The sequence below is a fragment of the Panthera pardus genome, unplaced genomic scaffold (genome assembly GCF_024362965.1).
Source record: "Panthera pardus isolate Hobbes unplaced genomic scaffold, ASM2436296v1 HiC_scaffold_27, whole genome shotgun sequence".
In the NCBI taxonomy this organism is placed as follows: Eukaryota; Metazoa; Chordata; class Mammalia; order Carnivora; family Felidae; genus Panthera; species Panthera pardus.
In genome coordinates, this window is record NW_026526843.1 from 110,097,082 (window position 1) to 110,119,096 (window position 22,015).

Here is a 22,015-nt window from a genome sequence, read left to right on the forward strand (position 1 = left end):
CTGGAGGGGGCTAGAGGAGCAGCAGAGAGCCCTGGCATGGAGGAACTGGGCCTGAGGGGACCTGTGCACCCCTTGATTAAGGGGAGGCCCTGACTCAGAGCATGGGAGGGGGAGCTGGATCTTACTAGAAGAAAGTATAGGGAAGTTCTTCCCTATTTCTGAAGCCAAAAGAAAACTAACACTTGCACTTAGGGATACCTAGGAACATATAGACTTCCTCTCACACTCTTGATGCAGGAGTAGCAACTATTGTGCCTACAACTACAGAGAGGCCTTCTATTCTAAGCAGAGAATAGAAAATGAAAATAACCTAGGGGCGCCTGGGTGGCTCAGTCTGTTGAGCCTCCAGCTTCCGCTCAGGTCATGATCTCACGGTTTGTGAGTTCGAGCCCCACATGGGGCTCTGTGCTGACAGCTCAGAGCCTGGAGCCTGTTTCGGATTCTGTGTCTCCCTCTTTCTCTGCTCCTCCCCCGCTCATGCTCGCTCGCTCTCTCTCTCTCTCTCTCTCAAAAATAAATAAACATTAAAAAAAAATTTTTTAAAGAAAATGAAAATAACCTAGTACTTAAGGGGATCTAGTAACCGGAGAAAAGCAGACCAATCAGATCTGCTAAAGTTCTATCCCCTAATAAGCTAGAATTGTTGAAGGAGACAGAGGACAGTTTTATTTAAAAAAAAAAAAAATAAGAGGACCACAAAATAAAGAACAAAAAGGTTCTCTTAGCATTTAAAATGTGCCATTCAGATTTAAAATATCAATATATTAGAGCTAATTAAAAGAAATAATGATTGGAAAATACATTATTGACCTGAAAGAACAGATGAAAAATCTCTTACACAGATTAAAAAGCAAAATGATGGAAACTGTAAGGAATGAGTAAGAAATTAGAGCTCAGAGCCAAGAGAACTAATATGCCAGTAATAATTCCAGAATCAAGAAAGAGGAACAGATGGAGAAGAGGCAAAAATTACATAAATAAGAGAGGGAGACTTCTATGGTTAAAAAGAGACTTCATCTTGAAGTTTGAAAGAGCTCACGAATCCTATGCACAACTGATGAGGGAAAAATATCCCTATTACCTGGTAAAAATCTTAGAAGCTGCTAGACAAAAAGAGCAAGTTACAAAGGGAAAAGAATCATCCTGGCATTAGACTTCTCACATGCAGCAGTGGGAGGCAGAAGATGATGGAACAAATCTACAAACTAAAGAGAGAAAAGGACTATGAAGCAAGAATTATATATTGGCCAAGACATCATTAACTTCCTAGGGTGATAGAAAATATTTGCAGATGTGTAAAGGGTCAAATATCAGCAGCAACATCATCGGGGTGGAAGAAAGACATATGTGAGTATGTAGTGATCTAATACCACAAAAACAATGAACATGTATTGATTGTGTGTTATGTGCCATACACAATTTTAGATGCTAGAAACACAGAGGTAAATAATACAAAGTCCCTGCATTCCATGAGCTTGCATTCAGAGAATATAGCACCCACATGCCCCACAGAGGAAAACACTCAAGAAAATATCCTAACCAAATAACAGCACAGTACAAAAAAAAAAAAAAAAAAAAAAAAAAAAGTTCTTAAGCCAGGGAAAGACCCAAGAAGAAAGAATATAGATGTGAACAACAAACCTTTCAATATAAATCAACAGTGATAATGTGGAACTTGCATTTAAGTACTAAGCAAGGATTCTGGAAATAAAAGAGACATACTATGAAGAAAGGCCTAATAATGGTCAAGAACTAAAAATATGGCATGAGCAGTAACCAGAATTTGCAAGGGAGCTCCACAAATCTCATCCCAATGGGGGACATACATGGAAAGTGTGACAATAAATACATTTATCTTGCTGGAGGAGAGGGAGTATAATGGTGAAAGAAGAAAGTTATAGCTATTTGAGAAATATATACACATACATTATTTATCAGAAATGTCAAGAATGGGAAAATAACTACTAATGAATGAAAAGCACAGTAAAAATGTCAAAGAAAACAATAATAAAGAAAACTTTACCAGAACAGCAAAAAGAAAAGGGAGAGGATGAAGCAAAGTGAAGTAAATAGTAAACAAAGAAGAAAATTTTTCAAAAACATCTGCTGTTATACTAAATGTGAATGGGTTAAATTCTTCCATTAAAATATCAAGATTACCAGACTATATTAAAATACAAAACTCTGATATATACAGTTTGAGAGAAAAACACATCAAAAATAGATAAAGGAAGGTTGAAAACAAGGTAAATACAACAAATAGAAAACAAAAATGTAAATATTGATACTAGACAAAGTGAAATTTACGATTAACAGTGCTAATAAACACGGTCACAAAGCAACAATATATAATAGAAGGCACTTATAAAGAAGGTACAATTCATGAACTTGTATTCAATAAACAAAAGAACACATTTTTCCTTCATATATTTAACTATTATAGATGCAAGAAGAAACTGTTTAAAAATACAAACACAGTAAATTATTCAGATTGAATTATTGGTTTAAAATAACGTCTACAAAGTCTTGACACGCCCTTTAAAAGATGAAACCTAACTTCCCTCTTCTTGAATGTGGGTTGGATTTAGTGATTTGCTTCTATGAATTGAAAAAAAGAAAAGAAGCAGGATTGATGGTGTGCAGCTTTGGAGACTAGGCCATAAAAGACACTACAGCTTCCTTCCTGCTGTCTCTTTTGCATCACACACTCTAGGAAAAGTCAGATGCTATGCCATGAGAACACTCAGATACCCTGTGGAAAGGCACATGTGGCTCTTTTGCCCATAGCCAGTGAGGAGCTGAAAGGCTGTGCCTGTAGCCATGTGAGTTAGCAATCTTGGAAATGGGTCCTTGAGCCCCAGTCAACCTTTCAGATGACTTCAGCTCTAACCAATAGCTTGCCACCGCATGAGAGACCCTAAGCCAGAACCATTCAGCTAAGCTGCACTCAAATTTCTGACCCACAGAAACTGTGCAATACTAAATGTTTATAGTTTTAATGAACTAAGTATTGGGGTAGCTTGCTACACAGCAATACATAACATACACATTTAGACAGATACAGTAGAAACTGAATTATGTGGGGAAATTGAATATTTAGGGGCACCTGGGTGGCTCAGTTGGTTAAGCATCAGACTTCGGCTCACGTCATGATCTCATGGTTCGTGAGTTCAAGCCCCACATGGGGCTCTCTGCTGTCAGCTCGGAGCCTGCTTTGGATCCTCTGTCCCCCTTCTCCTTGCCCCTCCCCCCACTCACAGGCACACTTTCTCTCTCTCAATAAACATTTTTAAAAATTGAATATTTGATCAATGAACTTAATTTAATAAATGGATATATGAAGAACTTTACATCCTACAAATAGAGAGTATAATTAATTCTTCATATGTCTAAGGACACTTTATGACAATTAATCATGTACATGATTTCAAAGAAATCCTGAATAAGTTCAAAATAATAAACATGTCATAGGATATATTCTCATGTCATAATCCAATAAAATTTGAAATAAATAATAAAAATATGATTCCAAGAATTCTAGCTCCTTTAATTAAGACGCTTGGAAATTAAAAAGTGTAGTGTTAATAAGCATTAGATTAAAGAGAAAATTAAAAGCAAACTTACAAGTTCAATCGAAGACTCAATTAAAACTAACATTAGAAAAGATGTGTAACCTTAAATGCCTTCATTATTAAAGACGATGCACATGAAAGACTATTCATCTCAGGAAATTAGAAAAGGAACAATAAAATCAATCAAATAAAGATAAAAGCTAAAATTAATGAAATAGAAAACAAACAAAAAAGAAAAAAATACATAAAGCCAAAGGATGATTCTTTGAAAGACCAATAATATTGATACTCATCATGAGCCTGACAGAGGATGAGTGAAAAAAGAGAGAATTACAAAATATGAAAGATGAAAGAGTAGAAAAAAGACATAAAGACAGAGAAGTAGATAAAAGAAGTACATATATGTAAACAATATGATGCCAACATCTCTGATGTACTTTTACAGTCTAGAGAAATGGAAGATTTCTCTGAAAATAAGGAACTGTCAGAAATGATTCAAAAGAAGTAAAAAACTTGAACAGCGCATCTCCTTGTGGCTTTCTAGCAGAGCTGTATCTCCATTTTCTGTTCTTTTTTCTTTTTAATGTTTATTTTTGAAGGACAGAGCAGGAGTGGGGGGGCGGGCAGAGAGAGAGGGAGACACAGAATCCGAAGCAGGCTCCAGGCTCTGAGCTGTCAGCACAGAGCCCGACGCGGGGCTCGAACCCATGGACTGGGAGATCATGACCTGAGCCAAAGTGGGACGCCCAACTGACTGAGCACCCCAGGCGCCCCAGCTCTATCTCCATTTTCAAGAGCAAATGGTTTTAATGTTACTTAGACCGATGATTCATTCCCATCCTTGAGTGCACACTGAATTCACTTGAGGGATTTTTAAAAGTCCCCGGGTGGGGGCGCCCAGCTGGCTCAGTCAGAGGAGTGTGGGACTCTTGATCTTGGGTTGTGGGTTGGAGCACCATGTTGGGTATAGAGATCAGAGATTACTTAAATAAATAAGACTTTTAAAAAAAGATTTTTTTTAAGTCCCCAAGTGTCTATCAGAGTCTGAGAGTAGGACTCACGTTCAGTACTTTTTTTTCCAATTCCCTTCGGTGACTACAATGTCAAGTTTGAGAACCAGGGCCTTTAATTATTCCAAACCACAGAAAAAGATGAAAATCTTTTCAATTCACTTCATGAAACCAGCATAACCTTAATACCAAGATATGAGAAAAGCATTTAGTGGTCTAAAATTATATTTATTTATATTTTTAATTTTTTAGTTTTGTTTAGAGAGACCACAAGCACATGTGCACATGCACATGCATGAGTGGGGGAGGGGCAGAGAGAGCGGGAGAGAGAGAATCTTAAGTTCCACGCTCAGTGCAGAGCCCGACGCAGGGCTCGATCCCACGACCCTGGGATCATGACCTGAGCTGAAATCAAGAGTCAGATGCTCACCTGACTGAGCCACCCAGGTGCCCCTAAAATCACATTGATTGTATCTGGATAATAAACATGTTTTCCACTAGGATGACAAACTTTCTTGCATTAGAAACTTCTCATCTCCAGTTAGGCCAAACTTTGTAGGTATTTCACCTCTACTATGAGCAAAGAATAATGAATTCCTTTAGCCAAACCTAATTGTAAGCCCCAAATAGTAATGGTCACCTAGGTCATCCACCTTATACAGCACCGTTGACACCCAGTGAGTTTTAACCTTCTCAAAAAATTACACATGTTGTCAAAAGGCTAAGATTTGTGATAATGAAGTTCCTTCAATAGAATATGTCAGAGTCTCTGAAAGTGACTCTAAAAGGCGTCTTCAATGTATACTGAACTCCTGTACATGTTAAGCCCCTCAGAACAGACACTTCAAAAACGGCAAGGTTTATTTGAAGGTATAAGATCTGTCCTACTGGACAGTATTAGTCCTTCAGTATTAGTCATATTACTTTATACATATGAGTTCAAATACATTTTTGTCTTAGAACAGCAAGGAAATTAGAAAACCGATGCGAAGATGAGGAGCTAAGTGTCCCTGTACGTAAACTCTCTAGGACGTCTGGGCTTCCGACTACTGAGATTTGTCCGGTTTTCCTTCAAAGAAGCAAAAACTGCTGCTGTAACCCATCCTTCACTCAGTTCCAGTAAACCAAACTCTCTGGCTTATTCTGTAGCTAATATACAACAAATTGTCTATGGCATGGAAACGAAGTCGACAAATACAGAAAACCCAGGGCAACTACAAACCCTGAATAGCATTCAGATGACCCGGAGGGGAAACACTAGCAGACCACAGGTAATTAACTGGAATGGAGACAAAGACAAGATGTTTCCCTATATTCTCACCCATTTCCTCCTGAAGCATTTTATAATCAACATCTAGAAGTTATGCCTTTTTTTTTTTTTTTTTTTTTTTGCTCAAACAATAACCTCTGGACCTCAACTCCACATTATTTTAATTGTTACTTCTTTTGCCAACCCTGTTTTAGAGATCTGTTCTTCTGATTGCAACACACTGCCTTCATCTCAAAAGAAAAGGAATTGACTACTGTGTAGTATGAAGCGTATCAGTGAGAGAGAAAAAAGAAAATATTTAATGACCTTCTCGAGTGGAAAATCATGGGCACGGGGAGTGGAGAATGGTAGGGAAGAGAGAACGAAAAGGAAAACAAGGTGGCATGGACAGCATCAGTGTGACATCCACAGGGTTAAGAGTTAATTCGCTTCTCTCTGTCCATGAACGTCTCTTTTTCAGCTTCAGGAGGTCTCCACTCATAGCATCAATTTAGCAAACTAATTTGCCAATACTTGATCTAAAATTCCGAGCTTTCCATTCAGTGAGGAAAAGTCTTGTAATTTTAGCAAGGCTAATTAAGGCTCTGAATGAAGTATTTCAAATCGGTCACTCTAATTAAGCAAAAGTGGCTGATTAAAATTAACCTTTTCAGAAAATAAAATCTAAAAATAAACCTAACTAATGCTATGTAAATTGCTTCACTTGGTGATATTTGAAGCCATATAATGTTGAGATGCCCTTTTAGCAAAGGTCTGTTACCATGTGGTATCCAGAGGAAAGAATTCTTTTCAAACCCGGATAGGATTGCAGCTGAAAATGTCTAGCTTAGTCTTAAGGTGCTCCATGGCAAAATTTTTAAGGACAACCGAATATGAAAGAAACCCAAATCTCAAAACCAATAATCGAAAGCAATCACTGTATGAATCCCATCGGAGGAGGTGACATTCAAGACAGTCCGTTCAAGGAACTTCAGTAATTTAGTAAGTGCCTAAATCCCAGTCACTAATACATCCCACCCTGAACTGTCCTGTCTTTTCATTAGTTGACCTTCACCACTAAACTGTAAGGTCTCTGGGGCTAAAAACTGCACCGTAATCAGACTACACTGCCAACCCTTAGCAGAGTACTTCATTCATACCCGGTGTTTAATAAATACACGTGAAAGGAATAGACTGCATATTTGTCTTTGTGTCTTCTCAGTTTTTATACAGTGCCTTGAACACTGCAAGGATCAGACAAGAGTTTATTAAATGAATAAATTAGCGGATAGGCTCGCTTTCGTGTAGGATTGGTTATAACGATACAAGTCTTGAACCAAACCAACCACTTGGATGAAAAGAGTGACATAGCAAGGCACCTCAGGGATCCCACACTGTATGGTATGCCTTTGGTTGGCCTTGGGCCAGCCCTGGCCTGCAGCCTACTCACCCTAAACCACATGAAAGAGCCGACAAGGAAGAAATTGCCTAGCAAGACGTCAACTGAAAGATGAATAACAATTTTGCCTTCATTCAAAGCCTGGGGGTTTCCCGGTTTCTCTTTGGGGCTGACTGAGAGGAATCGGAGCATAATATAAACTGTAGTGATTTATAGCTCCAAAAATCTCCAACGGGAGTATTTTGCCAAACTATCCTCTGCGATTCAAGTTCAATCAAAATCTGAACAAAATACATTTGGATAAATCAAATAATCCATAAGTTGCTAATTTTAATAAATTAATTAAACCATAAAGTAAACAGGGATCAGTTAAAGCACGGTCACTAGCTGCTTCTAAATAGAAGAGAGAGCGAGCCCGTGGCTTACACTGAGGTGACTCAGTCCTGCGCGCTCCTATGAATGAACCGGAGGAAAGCATCACGCGCAGGGCATTACATGTAACCAGGAATCAAAACCACATCGTTGATGCTGTGAATATTGCAGTGAGCATCGGCCACCATCACCGAAACTCTACCATTGCCTGAAGCAATCGAGAGATTGCTCAGGTCAGAGTTAACACCAGCTGTAATCCCTGCGCAGCCACCCTTGTATCTGAGGCCACCAGGGAAACCCACCCCCCACCTCCCCTTCTCTCGCCTTATTTGTAAGATGTTCTTTCTTGCCTCCTCATCTCTTTCCTGGCGCATTATGCTTCTCTCAACTAATCTTCCTTTATTTTGTTTTCACGTTCTTTCGTCCTCCGATACCTAAGACCCCATAGTGATACTCACTCATACCATAAGCATTGCTGAGATGAATTTTCCAGATCACTGAAGCTTTCTCCTTTAAAAACTAAAATGCGTTTTTAAATTACTTTAACCATTTTAACTGAGGGTTTGGAAAGTGTGCCGTCTGTTCTCTTTACTTCTTTTTTTTTTTTAATTTTTTTTTAATGTTTATTTATTTCTTTTGAGACAGAGAGAGACAGAGCATGAATGGGGGAGGGTCAGAGAGAGGGAGACACAGAATCTGAAACAGGCTCCAGGCTCTGAGCTGTCAGCACAGAGCCTGACGCGGGGCTCGAACTCACAGACCGCGAGATCAGGACCTGAGCTGAAGTCGGACGCTTAACCGACTGAGCCACCCAGGCGCCCCTGTTCTCTGTACTTCTTAACAGAGCACACGCCGGAGCCCCTCGACACTTTCTTGACTATGCAGGCTTGTCGATCTAAGCATCCCCTCAGGTCCTGCTGAAAAGGATGGAACTCTCTTCCCTGCATATATCTCCGACCTTGTGCTAACAGTTCTAGATCTCCTGTGCCATTTAAGAGCTCTGCTTTTCATTGTTGTCCTTGTTTCTCACTTCTGCCTTTCCCCTCCCCCTCCCTAATTGGCCGTGGGGTGGGAAGCCACACAGGCCAACTGGGACCAAGAAGGTGTCAGGATGTGAGTGATATATATTCATAGGTCTTTGAGTGAGGGCCCGGGGCCCGTCCGCTCAGGAAAGTTCACTGGCTTTGTGACAGCGACTTCAACAGCTCAGAGACCCTTTTTCCTTCATTGTGGGGCCGGGACCATAGGAGTGTTAAGTAAAGGTAAGTCAAGGACACGGGAGCTCGTCCTCCGGATAGGCCGGGCGGCACCGTCATCTGCATTCGGGTAGAAACACCGTTTCCCTGTAGTAGTCTGTGTGCCTGGTTGCAGACTGTACTCCACCCCTGCGAGCCTACCCTCAGTCCTCATTTAAACTTCGGACAAAAAATGAGACAGAAACAGGGAAAATGCTGACTTTCGCGAGTGACAGCACCCTGTGAAGGAGCTTCCTCAGACATCTCTGTGCGGCTGCCCTTTCGTCTCCAAGCCTGCAACTCGGGACGCCCACCAGGCCCTTCTCGACACCGTTAACCACGGCACCTTTTCAAGCTTCTTAGAGTGGAACCTTGCTGTCCTCAGTGGCCCTTCCCTCAGTTTTCCCTCTCAAACCAGGCAATTTCCAGATCCTCGTGTGCATGGTTTATCCCACATTCAAGATGCATTGTGGCTGCTTCTCGCTCACGCTTAATGAGATTCAAATTCATGGCTCCTGCAGGCTTCTGTTTTCCAAACATCCCTCTCACCTCCCTCTACCCAAATCCCTCTCAAGTTAGACCGCCCTACTCTTTTCACTGCTGGGCTCTCAGTCTGCACTTCTGGAACGCTCTCATTGGTTAACTCTCAAAATACTTCTTGCTTTCATGTGAACGCTATATTTTCACCTTCGGTTCTTTTTATGGTACTTCTTGCCTCCCACCTCCTCCTGTTCAGTCTTTACGTTAGCACTTTCCAGTTTCCTATGTTCCATACCGCTCTGCTGAGAGAATTAAAGACACCCGTGGCAATTCTCTCCTTTCTCATCTGTCTACGCCAGAGTCCGTGCCCTGATCACACCTTAACATCTTCAACTACCTCTCAAGAAATTTGCTTTTCGAACTGTCTCAGAAGTCCTTTTTCTCTTTTACTTTACTCAACTGTTTTCCCTTTTATATATCTCCCCAAACCTCTAAAAACACGATCGCTAGATTTTCTCTTGTGGTTGTGTCCCATATCCTCCCGCCCCCTCTTCCTTCCTTCGACCGTCACTGTCAGCAATAGCAGGACTGAACCTCCGAACATTTTATATGGTGCCGCGTATGGAGTTACACGGACCTCATTCCCCAAACTGTGCAACTCCTTGGGGTCCTCTCACGAGTCCACTCTCCCTCCGCTGCCGCAGAGTTCCAATATGGCCCATAGAATCCCCGTTTCATGGTAGATAAACTCTCCTCCGCCTTCAACTCATTCGGGAAGACCGCCCTCTGGAAATCTGGGCCTCCCTTAAGGACGCCGCTGGACTCCTGACTCATGCAGCCCTCTGGAAGGAAAGGACTCATTCCTCCACAGGATGGATACCTCAGGGTCAGGAGCTGGGGAGGGTTCACGTGCTCCTCAGAGGCGCTACAAGACCAACACTTTGCCAGCCTCAGGTAAAAGCCTCTCCTCCTTTCTAGCCCGTGACCTCTGACTGGCCTTCCTTGCCCACTCCTCACCTCACAGTCCTGTGGTCAGCTCATTTAACCCACCTGCTTTCCGTTTCCACATCCTCGACCTCCCCATCTCCAATATTCTCTTTCTCGCACTTCGGCCGGCCGCATTCGGGACTCCACCTTGAACGTGCTCATCCCCTAGGACTATTCCTCATATAACTTCCCACCCTTCCTGCTTCCCAAGGCCCTTGCCCCCATCAGTCTGCTCCCTCAGAAAGCATGCCAATCCTGTAGTCCACCCATCTGTCCCGGTTGGCTGGCCCATCCTGACTCCTCTTCCTTCCCTGCCCAGCTTGGGTTCTGTCACTGATCTCGGGAATTGCTCTTTAACCGGCACCCTCACCTCCCTACCAGAAAAACTTCAGGTGGACTTCCTGACGCCAACCTAAGCTCCTGGGCAGCTTCCTACTTCCTCTGCTCCCACCCTCCAGCTATCAGGCTCTAGATCCTTGCTTAGGCCTCCTGCAGTCTCAGCTGAATCTTCTCCTAAGAGCAGCTCCATTCATCCACTCCTGGTTTGGCCCTCTCCGTTCCCTTCTAAGCCTCCACTCCAAATGAATGAAATATAAAAAAAAAAAAAAAAAAAAAAAAAAAACAAAACCCTTGCATCTCTATCATAATTCATTACTTTAAAACATGCTTTTGAATATCTGTTATTCTATCCACAAGACAACTTTTGTGGGGTGGCAGCTCAAGGATATTACAGCCCCCCCCCCAAAAAAAATTGAGTTTCACAGAGGCTACGTGGCTTACTTAAGCTCTCACAGTATCCAAAGAGTAGAAATGATTGGCCTTCATAATAATCAAAATATATTTTCTTTCAACCATCTGAGACACCTATGCTGTGCCCAGTTATTCCACACACTAGTTGTGGGGACTGACACATTGATCAAAAAGAGAGATAAAGGGGAGCGCCTGGGTGGCTCCGTGAGTCAGGCATCCGACTTTTGATTTCAGCTCAGGTCATGATCTCACAGTTCATGAGTTCAAGCCCCATGTCAGGCTCTGTGCTGGTGGTGCGGACTCTGCTTGGGATTCTCTCTCTCCGCCCCCCCCCCCCAAATAAATGAACAAACAAAAAGAGAGATAAAGAGATGACGGCGGAGGTCACCTCAAGATCACTTTTCTTCACGCAGTTGTCCCAGAAGCAAATATTCAGGTTTGTTATTGCTGGCTCAGAGAGAGAAATGAATCCGATCGAAGAGATGCAGAGAAATTCCATGCCAGCCAAGCTGCTCTCTGCCCTCTGTGTAGGCCCCACAACCCAACCCCAACAAATGAACAGTAGTCACAGCGCTGGAAAAGCAACTGAGCTCAGCAATGGTGAATCAGTGCGCAAAACGGATTGCTCCTCTCCGCATCCTCTGCCATCTAGACATTTCTGATGTCATAAAGACCACAAACACAATCAGGTGCAAATCGTAATGGATATACACATAATAGTACTATTGAACAAAGACCCAGGTTAATTTTTTTAATGACATTTGTATGAAATACGCGTTAAAAAGCCAAAAGATATCCCTCCACAAATATTTCGGCTTCTTCAATGAAAAAAAAAAAACAAACCGTTACATACATCTGAATCTATCCATATCCCTAATAAAACTAACACTGTTGTCTGCCCTGGGACTCTCCTCCCCCAGCAAAAATGCAACTATTTAGCCAAATAATTATTTACCTTAGAGAAGATCAAAAGAAGGTCATCCAGTTTCCCATGCAAATCACCTGCAGTGCAAATGAAAAATCACTCTTCAGTAGGAAACAAGAAAACGCCCATTTTGTTGCAGAATTTTTAAACAGAAATACTGCTGATATACTCCAAGCATTCTCAGGGCACTGGGGTTTTCCCCATGGTGGTATGAATGCAACAATTTGTTTTTATAGCTCTCTTTTTGTCCCCTTTCCTCTGGGAGACAGCATCTGATATTACAATTACCTGTTCACTCCTACCATTTATGCGGCGCTTAGCTCACTCTGTGCCAAGCACTGCATTAAGGGTTTACGTGAATTATCCTGTTCAACCCTCACAACCACTCTATGAGATGGGTATTGTTTTCACCATTCCTAGGTTATAAAGGAGGCTCAGAGTAGTTACCCAGTGCAAAATTACCCAGCTACCAAAGATCAGAGCTGGAATTCAAACCCAACTTTACTCAAAACTCAAGCTCTTCGCGATTCTTCCGTATTGTTCATACTGTAATCTCTAGGAGAGCAGCGATAGTATATATCAGTCAGCATTAAATCCCCAATGCCTCTCATAGTATCTGGTGTATAATAGGCACTCAATAAATACATTTCATTGGTAAATGTACAGTTTTTTAAAGCCATGTATTAAAGAATATGCTCGAGCAATAGCATCTAAAATTTAAAACTTGTGACTTGTGGGGCGCCTGGGGGGCTCAGTTGGTTGAGCGTCCGAGTCTTGATCTTGGCTCAGGTCGTGATCCCAGGGTCATTAGATCGAGCCCCACATCAGGCTCTGTACTGAGCATGGAGCCTAAGATTCTCTCTCTCCCTGTGCCACTCTCTCCCACTTGTGCTCTCTCTCTCTCTCTCTCTCTCTCTCTCTCTCTCAAATTAAAAAAAAAAATTGTGAGTTGACATCCTTTTGGTGAGACAGTTACAGGAAATAGAAATGAAAGCATGGCTTTATAAAACTCAGCTAACTAAAGGACACCACATGAATATGTGCAGATATTAATTAAAAATTAAGAGTGAATACGTGAATATTCAAAAGCCCTATTTGGATAATTACTTCTAGGTAAAAGATCTGTCTTTCATAAGCTCTGATCATAAATTTTTATTCTTTGTATCCAACTTGATTACCAAATAGAATCTAATATAGAAATACCTTTCCTCAGGTTGCTTAAAATCCTACAACCAAAATTAGCCAAATATATGCAATGGAAGACTCCAATTATGAGAATAATTAAAATCCTGTGTCACCAGCACTTATTTATAAAATGACTATAATATTGAGAGCATATTAATGCTACTGCACACTTAAATCTCACTGCTTTCATATGATCTTATTCCAATTCCAAGGAAATAAAAGTGGAAGGACTTTTTACTTATCAATTAAACATATTTTAAAAATCATTTTATTTTCCTAATTTTCTTTATGGGGACTTGCCCTTCAAAGATTTGAGCAGACAGAATTATCACAGCTGGCATGATAAAAAAATGAACTGGTTTCAGCATATTAGGAATTGAGGCTACAAAAATATTTTTAACTTCTAGTTGGACAGCAATAAATAAAATATGAGGTATCACGGAAAGACAGCCACAGAGAGCAACTTCCACCGCAAAGAAAAACATGAGTGCAGAATTGGTTATCTATATAGCATGACTATAGACTAAAACACCTTCTATATTGCACGTGTATTGAGAACAATGAAGCGTGTTGAGATGTTCGTGTAAATAAATGCATCTGGACACTAAAATAATGGTAAAATTTCATCACACTTTCTCTCCCTTTCCTAGTACCGTCTTCAACAGAAGTTTTTGAAAAGACAGCCCCAGTTTTGAGTTTTGAATGATGACCAAATTTATCTAAGTTCAATAGGGCTCTAAGGACCGAAAATAATAAATCCTATGCTAAGGTGCTCCCTCCAGCAGTGGTGCTACATGGAAAAACGTCTGGAAACAAATGCCCAAGACGTGGAGATCTTTAAGTGAATAAACTGTCCAGTCAATCCATTCCCTAGTCTTTGTCTCCTGATGGAAAATGAACCATCAGAGAGATGTGTGATAGGAGATATGGGGCTGCCTCTAACCTGGGATGCAGAGGACCTGATTTTTTATTCTGACTCTGCCACTAACTAGCTGAGTGAGCTTGCGGGTGGTGGGGGAGAGTCCCCACATAGAAATTCAGGGAAGGAGGGGCGTCTGGCTGGCTTGGTCCGTGTAGCATGGGACTCTTGATCTCGGGGTTGTATTGAGCCCCATGCTGGGTGTAAAGATTCCTTAAAAATAAAATCTTTACAAGAGAAGAAGAAAGAAAGAAAGAAAGAAAGAAAGAAAGAAAGAAAGAAAGAAAGAAAGAAGAAAGAAAGAAGAAAGAAAGAAAAAGAAAGAAAGAAAGAAAGAAAGAAAGAAGAAAGAAAGAAGAAAGAAAGAAAAAGAAAGAAAGAAAGAAAGAAAGAAAGAAAGAAAGAAAGAAAGAAATGCAAGGAAGGCGATACACTTTCCTCTCTGCACCTCAATTTCATCCATAAGAACAAGTGATAGACTAGTCTCAGTAAGAACCATTCAGTTCTTACACTGTGGGATTCCAGGACTCCCTTGCCCTCTAATTAATTTACGTCTTCTAGATCCTTTTACCCAAAGATAAATTTGCAGTGGCAACTGGGGGTATACTGGAAACACGTGGGAGCAGATCTCGTGTTCTGTTAAGCTTATTCCATACACTCTGGTAGCATATACAGCCCTGGCCCCACAAGCTTCATGGGTCGGCCCGGCTTCCTGAGCTGCGTGGCCTCAGATTCTTAATCTCTGTGAAAAATCAGAGCCGGTGAAGCTTTGAATAAAAGGCGCCCACTGCTGAGACGCATCATCTGTTAGGCAGAGATGCGTTGGCCTCATCAGGTTCGAACTGCGTCATTAAAGATGCTTCAGAAGCTCGAGTCAGGTCGCTCTCACCACTGTCAGATGCTAGAAATGGAAATGGTTTCCCTCGATTGTCAAATCCGCTTCTACCTGACACGGTAAAAGAAACACAGGCTACACTTTGATTTGGAAAATAACAATCACTGCTTTGTAACCTAAAGGCCTAATTAGAAGTTAAGGGAACTGCTGTTCCTTCCACGCACCCCATTCTCAAACAGTTGCAAGCCTGCTGAGCACCAACTGTGTTGAATTTCAATGTGTACTGTTTCTTGAAGCAATATCCTGCCAGGCTGGCCTATATGATAACAAAATCTCCAGCCTTGTTATTTAGAAGAACAAGGAACAGATTTCTAGGACATTCCCACTCTTCTGAAAGCTGCAGAGACCAGTTGGAAAAATCTAAAACAGCAGCCAAGGGCAGAGAAGAGTCGCACCTCCACCCTGCCTGGGGCTTTTCGCCTCCCAGCCTAAGCGGCACATAGTGGCCCACCTAGGAAAAGTAATATGGAACAAAGATAATGAGAGCTAGACGGAGGGCAAGGAAGGCTTATTCCACCCATGGGTGGTTTTCCGTATTAAAATGCTGCCTGCCTTTATAAAAAGCCCTGAGTTCTTTAATTTCTCACATAATTAATTCCTGCCAGCTGGTATGCAAAACAAAGACAAGACGGGGAACAGTATTATCATGATAGATCACTCTATATTAACACTTTTCCCTTAATACAGTCCAATTTACACGGTTTTCGAGTTAAGCAAATGATGTAGAACCAAGGCGCTCCTAAATATTAATTTGGCAGCTCTGCCCTGAAACTTACCACAGATTGTTATCTCTTTGGAAGGAGAGGTTTTTACATGAGTGAAGTTCGGCATTTGCTTCAGGACTTTCTTGGTTTCAAATAGCACCTCTAAGACATAACGAGCATGAAGTATCTGTGAGGGTGAGGCAGAGGAAAAATATATAATGAACTAGCAAGAAAAGCATGACTACGTAGAAAGCTATAAAGGTGGAGCATATGAGCACATTTTTGGAAGCTATATTGCAGGATAATCTCTCAATTATTCTCAAAAAGGGGCGCCTGGGTGGCTCAGTCGGTTAAGCGTCCGACTTCGGCTCAAGTCATGACCTCGCGGTTCATGAGTTCGAGCCCCGAATCGGGCTCAGCGCTGACAGCTCGGAGCCTGGAGCCTGCTTCAGATTCTGTCTCCCTCCCTCTCTGCCCCTTCCCTGCTCATGCTCTGTCTCTCTCTGTCTCAAAAATAAACATTAAAAAAATTTAAAAAAAATTATTCTCAAAAAGATTATTCTAGCACTGTGTCTGGCATATAATAAGCCCTCACTAGATATCTGCAAATTGAATGAATGAATGGCTCCTAGGACATTTATACTTTCATGGGTTTTTTTAAATGTTTTTATTTATTTTTGAGAGAGAGAGAGAGCGAGAACACGTGCAAGCAGGAGAGGGACAGAGAGAGAGGGGAACAGAGGATCCAAAGAGGGCTCTGAGCTGACACCAGTGAGCCTGATGCGGGGTTTCAAGCCACGAACCACGAGATCATGACCCGAGCTGAAGTCTGATGCTCAACTGACGGAGCCACCCGGACGCCCCTACTTTCATGTTCTTAACTGACATCACCCATTCACAGAACATCTGTGATTATTCTTGGTCCTTAGGGCCCAAGAGAAGTGAAAGGGAAGAAAAAAGAGTCCCTTGCCCCGGGGAAACATGCAGACAAAAATGAATAAATAACAGAGAAGGAGGGAAAGGAGAGAGAAAGAGAGAGAGTGTGTGCAAGATGGGCCGCTTTGCATTTGTTTGGGACATCCTGCCACCTGGGATGGCACCTGGTGGTGGCGCTGGGTTCCCAGATCTCACAAGGCAGCCAGAGCAGCCCCAAGAAACCCCTGAGCCAAGAATCCCAGGTGTGGCCCAATGTTGGGTACACAGACGTGAGAGTTTACAGAACAGCAAGTGCATTTATATACTAGTCTAAATACAAAACATATTCCAAACCCAAATAAACCATTTGGATTATCTCCTATTATGACTGTTCATCCAATTGCTCTCCTCCAATTACAGTGCTGATGACATCATTGTTTTGGACAGATTTACTCCGCTTTCTCCACTGGGCTTTTTTTTTTTTTTTTTTAATATGAAATTTATTGTCAAAGTGGTTTCCATACAACATCCACTGGGCTTTTGTTTGTTTGTTTGTTTTAAATCGAGTATGTTATACTCTCTCTTTTTTTTTAATTATAAAATATTCCAAATACATAATCCCCAAAGTAATATAGCCGATACAAATTGAACAGATGCTAACACCACTTCATGGGAAAGGACTGTTTGTACCGCTTGAAATGGGGCTAGCTGAAATTGACATGTGCTGTGAGTACAAAATACACACTGGATTTCAAAGACTTATAAGAAAAAAAAAAGTAAAATGTCTCCTTAACAACTTTTAACATGAGTACATATTAAAATGATAATAATTCCATATGTTGGATTAAATACATTTTAAAAATTTTTTTCACTTATTTTACATTTTTAAGTTTATTTTGTAATTTTTTTATTAAAATCTTTTAAAAGCTTTTTTATTTTTGAGAGAGAGAGAGAGAGAGAGAGAGCGCAAGCGTGAGTGAGGCAGGGGCAGACAGAGAGGGAGACACAGAATCCGAAGCAGGCTCCAGGCTCTGAGCTGTCAGCACAGAGCCCAACGTGGAGCTCGAACCCACAAGCTGTGAGATCATGACCTGAGCCGAACTCAGACGCTTAACCGACCGAATCACCCGGGCACCCCTATGAAGTTCATTTTTAAAAATAATCTCTACACCCAGTATGTTTTTACTTTTTTAATGTGACTACTGGAACATTTTAAATTATGTATGTGGCTCACATTATATTTCTCCTGGACAGCACTGGTTTAGATTATTAAAGGCTGAGAGAGGGGTCATATCTACGTATTGTTCGGATACTGCTTTGGATATGGGATTCAGAACAGATGGAATCCTTTATTCCCTTGGAACAATCTGGCTCAGTGCCTTAAAATTTCTATTTGCAGAGCTATTAAAATACTAAAACTATTTTCTAACCCAGATCCCCAAAACATGACTTAACTCTGGACAATTTTGATGATCAAATATATTTTTTAAGGACAGGGATCGGGATCTTAGGCAATGTGAGAATCAGGAGGAAAGAGAAATTCGCCCTGGATGGAGATTAGTGGAGAGACCTATATCTCCTGGCTCTCCAAGACCTAACGAACTGCTAAAGAGCTTCTCCACAAAAGCATTCGAAATCCATTCAATCCACAACTTGAGTCAAATCGTGAATGTCAACTTTCCTTTAGCCACATTTTAAGGAAATTTTGAGGAACAGGCAAAACACCTTAAACCAATGACTTATTTCAGTTTGCACATTTAGTCTATTGATTCCCAACGTTGCACGTAACTTGCCACTGCAGATTTTCTGGTCTATTTGCAGCGTTAATCAGAGTCAGCGCTGTCTGAAAAGGCAGTTTTGTTTTGTTTTGTTTTGTTTTGTTTTGTTTAGTGAAAAAACATTGAGAATATGCTACGACAGAAAGATCCTAATATTAAAATAGTTTTTCTGGGGCCTTTTAAAAAAAAAAAAACAACTTTTTTTTTTTTTTACCTTTTTTACTAGTAGTTTTTTTGTTGTTGTTTGTTTGTTTTAAGTAATCTCAACACCCAACCTGGAACTCAAATTCACAACCCGAGATGAAGAGTCACACACTCTATGGACTGAGCCAGCCAGGGGCCCCTGGGTCCATTTTCAACTGGCTAACATCACTTGTCTAATATCAGTACTCGCTTACAATGCTGTCTTTCAGTAACATTATAATTGTGTTTACAATTATATACATTGTAAACACAATTATAATGTTACAATATTAAATACTCAAAAGAGTTAACTTACATGTTGGTTTCCACATTTACAAAGATAGAGTAAACAGCAACTTAAAATATTCATATTCTTTTAGAGATATTGAAGTAGGAAAATATTACTTTTAAAGGATATTTATTTTTATGAAATAGTAAGTTTTCAAATGAAAAAAGTTCAATTTTTTAGTTGAAATAAAAAGTTAAATAGTAAAAAGGAGTATAACTGAAAAGCAATTTTCCTTCTTCCATGGACCAGTCCCTAAAAACAGCCTATGTTAAGAGTGTCTTGAATATCTTTCCAGAACATAGTCTACGTGTTTGCAGGCAGATAAAAATTAATATAACCAGATATGAGTAGGCAATATTAATATATGTTATGATATATTCTTTTCTATAAATATATAATCCCTCAAATAAAACGTGGGGTATATTCACACAAAGGAATGTTATTCAACTGAAAATAGGAATAAGAAACTGACGCATGCTAAAACATGGATGTACCTTGAAACCATTTTGCCAAGCGGAGGCCATATACAAAAGGCCACATGTTATATGATTCCATTTGTATGCGATGTCCAGATTAGGCAAATTTGTAGAGACAGAAGGTAAATTAGTGGTTACCAGGGGCTAGGGAGAAGAGGGAATGGGAAGTGACTGCTTGATGGGTACAGGGTTTCGTTTTGGGGTGATGAAATGTTCTGGAACTAGGTGGTGGTAATGGCTGCACAACATGTTGAATAAACTAAAAACTGCTAAATTGCACACTTAAAAATAGTTAAAATGATCTATCTTATGTTATGTGAATTTTATCTTAATTTTTAAAAGTATATATATATTTACAAATGGGAGCACACTGTACTTTACCTTGAAACTTTGATTCTTCCCTTAACAACATAATTTTTTCATTTTTATAAAGTCAGAATTATTGATCTTTTCTGTTATAGATCCTTGGATTTTTGTCACATCTTTTATCTCCTTGAACATATTAAGCATATTTATTTTCAACTCTGAGTCCAATAATGCCATTATCAAAATATTGGTCCTTTTCCATCGTTTGTTGTTTGCCTCCGTTTTCTGTCATGAATCTTGTATCCCCCTATGCCTTGTGGGCATATTTGTATAAAGTTAATATTTGTATAAAGTTCTGGACATTGTACATGAAAACTTGAAGAAATAATTTGAGGCCAACTTTCTTCTAGAGAGGATTTACTTTTTCTTTTGGCAGGTGGCTAGGAACACCAGCTATCTAGGATAATCTCAATTCAACTTGAGGAATTAGATGATTCAAAGTTTTGCTTCAATCCCTATACAATCAGTCTACTTCTAGTTCACCCTTACTCCTGGGGTATGACCGCAGGGTCCTAACCTAAGAAATGAGGGTTTGGGGGTAATGTGAGAGAAACTAATGGAATAGGTAGCTCCCAGGTCCTATCCCTCCATAGAAACACTGAAAACTCAAGCCAAAAAACTGTCAGAATCAACCTTCACAGAACTTTGGTTAACAAAGTTTACAGCAGCCCGACAAATAAAAACGAATCAAAAAGAAGGCAACTTAAAAAAGGCAGTGCAAGCAGGAAGTAAAGGCTAAAACAGGTTTGTAAACAGTCTAGCTAAGGAGTGAAGGAGTGTACCAACACAGAGGCCATCTTGCCTCTCTCTCTCTTTCTCTCTCTCTCTCTCGTTCTATCTCTGGTGCCTGGTGTTCAAGGAAATCTCTGTCAACACAAGCTGAAAACAAAATAAAAGAACACCCCACTCAACAAGAGCAGGCTACACATTTTTTAACAAGAGCACATGGAACATTCTCTAGGATAGACCAGATGTTAGGCCGCAAAACAAGTCTCGATAAATTTAAAAAGATTGGGATCATGTAAAATATCTTCTCTGAACACAATGGAATAAAACTTGAAATCGGTAACAGAAGGAAAACTGAAAAATTCACAAATACGTAGAAATTAAACAACATACTCCTTTTTTAATGTTTATTTATTTCTTTTCGAGAGAGAGAGGGCAGGGGAGGGGCAGAGAGAGAGAATCCCAAGTAGGGCCCATGCTGTCAGCGCAGAGCCTGATACAGGGCTCGGTCTCACAAACCATGAAACTATGACCTGAGCTGAAATCAAGAGTTGGACGCTTAACCAACTGAGCCAGCCAGGTGCCCCTAAACAACATACTCAAACAGTCGATGGGTCAAAGAAGAAATCATAAAGGATATGAGAAACCACTTTGAGATGAACAGAAATGAAAACGCAACACATCAAAATGTATGGGATGGCAGCAAAAGCAATGCTCAGAGAGAAATTTACATTAAAAAAAAGAAAGTTCTCAAATGAAAAGCCTAACTTGACACTAAGGAACTAGAAAAAGAAGAATAAACTAAACCAAAAGCTAGCAGACGAAGAAAATAAGGATTAGAGTTCAGATAAATGAAATAAATAACAGGGAAACAATAGAGAGAATCAACAAAACTCAAAGTTGGTTCTTTGAAAATATCAACAAAATTGACAAACCTTCAGCTGGAACGACAAAGAAAAACAAAGAGAGGAAATGCAAATAACTATAATCAGACATGAAAGTGAGGACGTTACCACCAACCTTAAAGAAACAAAAAGAACGATAGAATATTATGAATAGTTATACACTACCAAATTAGATAAATTAGATGAAATGGACAAATTCCTGGAAACACACAAATTCCCAAAACTGATTCATGAAGAAATAGAAAATCTGAACAGATCTAGGACAAGTAGAGATTGAATCAGTGATCAAACATCCTAGCAAAGAAAAGTCCAAGGGCAGCTTCCCTGGTAAACTCTACTGAACATTTAAAGCTTTAACACCAATCCTTCTTAAACTCTTCCAAAACACTGAGGGAGAAGACACAATTCCTAACTCATTCTAGAAGGCCAATACTATCCTGATATCAAAGCCAGATAAAGACACCACAAGAAACTACATACCAATATCCCTTATGAACAAAATGCAAAAAACCTCAACAAAATAGCAGCAAACAAACCCCAACAAAATTTTAAAAAGAATCATTGACCTTGACCCAGTGGGATTTATTTCAGGAATACAAGGCGGTTCAACACAGACACAAAATTAATCAGTGTAATAACACACATTAATAGAGTGAAGGAAAAAACACATGATCCTTTCAATTGATGCAGACAAG

At 40.3% G+C, this 22,015-nt stretch overlaps 1 protein-coding gene across 1 annotated transcript in view; it reads right to left on the bottom strand.

Annotated features, from left to right (window-relative positions):
- The window catches only part of PPEF1 (protein phosphatase with EF-hand domain 1), a 107,943-nt gene that overhangs the window by 37,988 nt on the left and 47,940 nt on the right, over nucleotides 1-22,015 (bottom strand). Inside the window, exons 7-8 of the mRNA XM_019431696.2 lie at nucleotides 15,755-15,869; nucleotides 12,010-12,056 (exon numbers count right to left, since the gene is read on the bottom strand). Coding sequence (XP_019287241.2) covers nucleotides 12,010-12,056; nucleotides 15,755-15,869 — 162 coding nt within the window. The remainder of the gene's footprint in view (nucleotides 1-12,009; nucleotides 12,057-15,754; nucleotides 15,870-22,015) is intronic.